Source organism: Drosophila miranda (assembly GCF_003369915.1).
Source record: "Drosophila miranda strain MSH22 chromosome Y unlocalized genomic scaffold, D.miranda_PacBio2.1 Contig_Y9_pilon, whole genome shotgun sequence".
NCBI lineage: Eukaryota > Metazoa > Arthropoda > Insecta > Diptera > Drosophilidae > Drosophila > Drosophila miranda.
In genome coordinates, this window is record NW_022881654.1 from 121,446 (window position 1) to 126,613 (window position 5,168).

The 5,168-nt window shown below is 43.4% G+C and overlaps 1 protein-coding gene across 1 annotated transcript; it reads right to left on the reverse strand.

Annotated features, from left to right (window-relative positions):
- Window positions 1–920: 920 nt before the first annotated feature.
- Window positions 921–4,808, reverse strand: LOC117195230 (tyrosine-protein kinase Src42A). The gene is made up of 9 exons (XM_033399856.1): window positions 4,789–4,808; window positions 4,451–4,572; window positions 4,284–4,368; window positions 4,149–4,227; window positions 2,411–2,579; window positions 2,181–2,339; window positions 1,777–1,954; window positions 1,549–1,715; window positions 921–1,476 (listed from the first exon to the last, which is right to left on the reverse strand). Exons 1-9 carry the CDS (start codon window positions 4,806–4,808, stop codon window positions 1,268–1,270), a joined length of 1,188 nt encoding a protein of 395 aa, XP_033255747.1. The 3' UTR covers window positions 921–1,267.
- Window positions 4,809–5,168: the final 360 nt, after the last annotated feature.

A 5,168-nucleotide genomic window follows, 5' to 3' on the forward strand; every position in this document is an offset into this window, starting at 1 on the left:
ATTTGTTAAATCAGACTTCGATTCATGCGTTCTTCGGGTTTGGTTTTGCTTGGAGTACGTACATAGATTAGGCATAGAAATTATTTTAGTTACTTTAATTTGACTTTACGCAGAACTCTTCACTCTTCTTCCATCCCCACACACGCTGCATGCGCTGCAGAAACTGGAATGAATGTTCACCAAATCAAAAAGCAAACAGAGAAAGGATAAAGAATGACGTGGACTACAGTGCGGTGATTCGTTTTCAAAATAAATGATTATGCCTTTATTTTTATTTTATAAATTATGAAGAAGTTTTATTTTAAATGGTTTTTTGTTCTAAATGTACATGTACTCGTATATGTGTATGCGTTTGTTTGTGTGTTTAATTATAAATAGAATATAATTAAATGATTACAATTACAATTAAACTCTAGATCGTTACTCATGCGGATTTCAACTGTCGCATGCAGCAAAAAGTAGCGTCCGCTAGCACTTGAATGATGATTGGCGTTTGTGGTGCTTTCCTTCGTTTATTATTTGTATTTTTAATTTTAATTTCATTTTTATTTGTTTGTGATAAAGCATACATATGTATAATGTCGTTGATTAGTGATTGAGTGTTTTGTGGTTTGTGGGAGGAGTGGCAGGTAAGACACGTACGAAGTGGATTAACTAAAAGTAAACAGTTTTTAATATATGTATTTGTTTGCTGCAAATATCGTTTTCATATTTCAGATTGGCCTATCAACTAAAGAAGAACAGTGTGAGAGTGAGGGTGAGAGGGTGGGTAAGGGTAAGTATGCGTTGGCAAAATAGAATATAAAAGGTTCCTAGGTTTAACTCTGACTATACGGTTGTATATATATATATATATATATATATATGTATGTATGTATATAGTGTTAAATGAATAATAATACATTCGATATATTTATCGGCAAATGCGACAAATCTATCCATATGCTTGTCATATTGAAACAACAAATAATGAACAAAACATTCGCATTCACTTTTCCGGCTTACAGACTATTTGTTAGCTTAAACGCTAATAACATTAATCGTATGGTATGGAGTTGTTACCAAGACATGCCCCTGCCCTGTCCATGAGCCCCGCATGTTTCATGGTCGCAGGAAGCAGCAATAGAAAATGTGTGCAAAACTGAAGTAATTAACTTAATATGAATTGTCCGTTGTGGGATGCCCGACGATCATTGGCAGCTCCTCCAGCTCCTCCTTGCGCCTCGCCACGGCTACTGTCCGCGTCCGTGGTCGCAGGTAGCATTTATCAGTAAGCCTGCGCCTCCTTGTAGTCGCTCTGATCGGAGGTGTAAAAGTCCTCGAGCTTCCATTGGAGCGTCTCGAATGTGGGTCTGCGCATGGGATCCTTGTGCCAGCACTCGAGCATGATCTCGTACAGGCGCGGCTCGCAGTTGGGTGGCAGGGGCATGCGATAGCCGTGCTCCACTTGGGTCAACACCTCCGCATTGGTCATACCTGATTGCCGAAGTGAATCATTTCATTAGATTATGCTCGATTCCTAGAATAAACGGTAGTCAGTGGATTTACCCGGATATGGTATGCGTCCGTAAGTGACCAGCTCAGTGAGGAGAATACCGAAGCTCCAGACATCAGATTTGATTGAGAATTTACTGTAGTTGGCCGCCTCGGGCGCTGTCCATTTGATGGGGAAGCGGGCGCCAACTCGCGCCACGTACTCGTCCTCCTTGATGAGCCTGCCGTTGGAAGATGGATATTAATTTTCATTCCTTTCCCGGCATACCGCCCAAGACTCACCTGGCCAAACCAAAGTCGGCTATCTTCACAATGTTGCCATCGCCAACGAGAACGTTGCGCGCCGCCAAGTCTCTGTGGATGTAGTTCTGGGACTCCAGGTAGGCCATGCCAGCGGCTATTTGTGCGGCCAGATCGATGAGCGTCTGCATTTTGAGGCTACGACCTTTGCCTGCAATGGCTAAAAGATATTAAAAACACAAATAAGCAATTGCCATGACATGATAAGCGAGCGGGCGGGCGGACGTTTGGTTCTTTCTTTTCTTTTTGACTAATTGCCGCAGCGGGGCGTGAAAATGTTTGTAATTTGACTAATGCAAGACTGACTAATTTGACTGCTGCAAGAATGTCTCGAAATGTGCGGACACACGGCGAGTCGTGTGATCGTCATCTGGGGCCCAGCTTACCTTGCAGATATTCCAACAGTGAACCGTGCTTCATCAACTCCGTGATAATGTAGATGGGCTCCTCCACCGTGCAGACAGCGTACAGCTGTATGAGCTTCGTGTGGCGCAGCTTCTTCATGATCTGGGCTTCGGCTAAGAAGTCCTTGGGGTCCATTGTGCCTGAAAGGGGCCAAGACTCATTGTTAAACAAACTCCCGCAAAGAGCAAACAGAGCGCAGCTCTCGACTTACCCGATTTCAGAGTTTTAATGGCCACGGGTGTTGTGTTGTTCCACTGTCCCTCCCAAACGTCGCCGAACTGGCCGGAGCCCAGTTTGCGTACAAATTTGAGGGACGTTCTGTCGATCTCCCACTGGTCGCGTGTTCGATGCGATAGGCCCTCGGTGACAGGTTTCTCGATCTGGAGCGTCAGGTTGTTCGGACATGGTGGATGGATAGAGAGATGAGTTAGCAAATGAATTTTCTATTGTCAATATGGTAGGCGCATTGGTGTTCGGCTTGAGGTAATGATCGTGCCAATTGAGCAATGAGTTTGTAGCATACATTCATAAACCATCATCACCACCTCCCTAAGAACGTACTGCACGTTGCGTTGCGTACCCTTGTGTCTGTCTACATTCTCTTCGGAAAGAGGAAAGGGTCTAAAAACTAAAGGGGGGGTTTTATTCTGTGCTTGGGGAGGGCCCTTTATCTTCCAATCAGAGAGCCAGTTGCCATGAAGAGGCAATATTTATTGCCATACTTTCGGGGCTGTGGCCAGAATTCACTTGAATCGAATGCGCCGACAGGTGTCGCCACAGTGACTGACACAGTGAACAGTAGTTCGACTCTACACGCCATGTAGAAAGTAAAGTGCGAGTCGGGCAGAAATGCGACTCTGAAAAAGTAGCATCAAGGATGCCGTAAAGGATATGCAATTTTCTATCCCATGTACATAGAAAATATATGTCTGTGCAGACCAGCCACGGGGCAAGCAACGCACCAACGTCGGATGTACAATATTTTGATAAACTACTGCTTAAAAGATTTCCAAAAAGGGGAGAGATGAAGGTTAGGTTAGGGCCTTATTTACATAGAATCTGTTCCATTAGCTGGCGCTATATGATTTTAGTTGGATCTGTTTTGATGGACTAAGTGGGTTCAAAGTTCAAGTGCCAGCCAGTCAAAGTGCAAAAGATCAATGGAAGTCGAATCGAGTCGAGTCGAATCGAGGGCATACTTGGACAGAACACACTCAAACGCGGCGCCGTTTCCCTTCACTGGGTTTCGGCACCAATTAGATGAAACTTAGCTTTGATCAACGATTATTAAGCAGTAGTATAGGATCATATACGATAGATAGATTGTCTCGATTGCACTTTGAGCGCTGCCGTGGGTGAGATATTGAGCGATTGATTGGCGGTTATTTGGAGATTAAAGGCATTGCAGTCGAATCGCCGTGAAGGGGGGTTGGTGTTGTGGGTGGGGGGGGAGTTGGATTCTGGTTTCTGGTTATTGTTGTGTTAATGGGCAATAAAAACACACACATGAACGCACATCGTAACGTTTTGTTTTTACATAGAAATCCTACCTCACAGACACCCGAAAAGGTATTTGTCTTATTTGATTAATATATTATATATATTTGTTTGTATTTTCAGTTATTTTCGGTTATCGTTCGGTTGTAGTTGTTGTTGTTATTGTTGGTTATTGTTGGTCATTATCGTTTTACAGACATTATAATTAGTTTTGGTGTTAATTAAAGAAAAAGCAAGAAATATATGGAAAATATAAGACAGTTTTAGTACACACGTGTTGGCATTGCGAAATGAACAAAACATAGGGATAACAATGTTGAATGTTACAAATGTCACAATGCACATCACACTTGGCCGCTGCCGGTCGTTGTTGGATGTTGGATGCGCGATAAAACCAAAGCAAACAATGGGGGCTGTATGGGGATGTATATGTCCGCCCAATGGATGCTTACCTGTACACAGGGCTTGCAGAGGTTGACGCACAGGCCGTCGGAGTCCTTGGAATAGTGCTCGACCAGCTCCTGCAGGGTTCTACGGGCCGAAAGGATAGGATAAATGTCCAAGTACAGTGTGTACTCCGCACTCACCTGAATGTTGTGCGTCTGGCAATGAAGAAGCCGCCCTCGTCCAGTTGCCTGATGCGATAGTGCTTGACCGTGTCGCCATCGCGCACTGCAAAAGAGCATTCACAGTGTATAGTATAGTATACGAACATTAGAGTACAACAATTATAAATGCCTGGTTCGGCACGCACCTGATAGCGAATAGTCGTTGTGTCGGCTCTCGGAATCACGAATTAAAAATGCACCGTGCTCGTTCTCTGGCAGTAGAAGTTTTTTCTCAGCCTCAATGCGTTTGATTTTGCGGAAGTACCAGCTGCAATGAACGCGCGAGAAAGAAATTATTATTACTGCTATATAGCTGATATATACATATGTATATGTAAAGCAAACATTTAGAGTTTATTAAGGAAACAGCCGCTCTATCGAGGTTACACCAGTCCCAGTCCCGCCTGATCATCAAGAGGTAGAGGCGGGGCGGGGCGAGGCGATAGACGTGGGTGGTCTGGACCTGCTCCCCCCTTCCCCCCACCTCCCCGCACTGTGAGTCATGTATCATCTGGAACGTGCCGACTTTTTTCAATGGCAAATTGCAAATTTTTTATTTTATTTTCTATCGCCATCTAGAGTTATAATATAATCATTATGCAATTAGGCTATAGAGGGGCTTAGAGACATACATATGTATACATTCCACAGTGGGCCAGCGATCCCATTTTTTGACGTAAATTAAAATAATAAAGCTAGAGACTTCAAATTTTGTACACAAAATATTATCGACGTGTATATATATATATCTTAATTTTAGACCGATCCGACCACGCCCACACCAAACGCCCATAAAAGAAAAGATTCGCTAATATTGATTTTTAACACGTAGTCCATTATGATAGAATATGTTATTAAAATTCT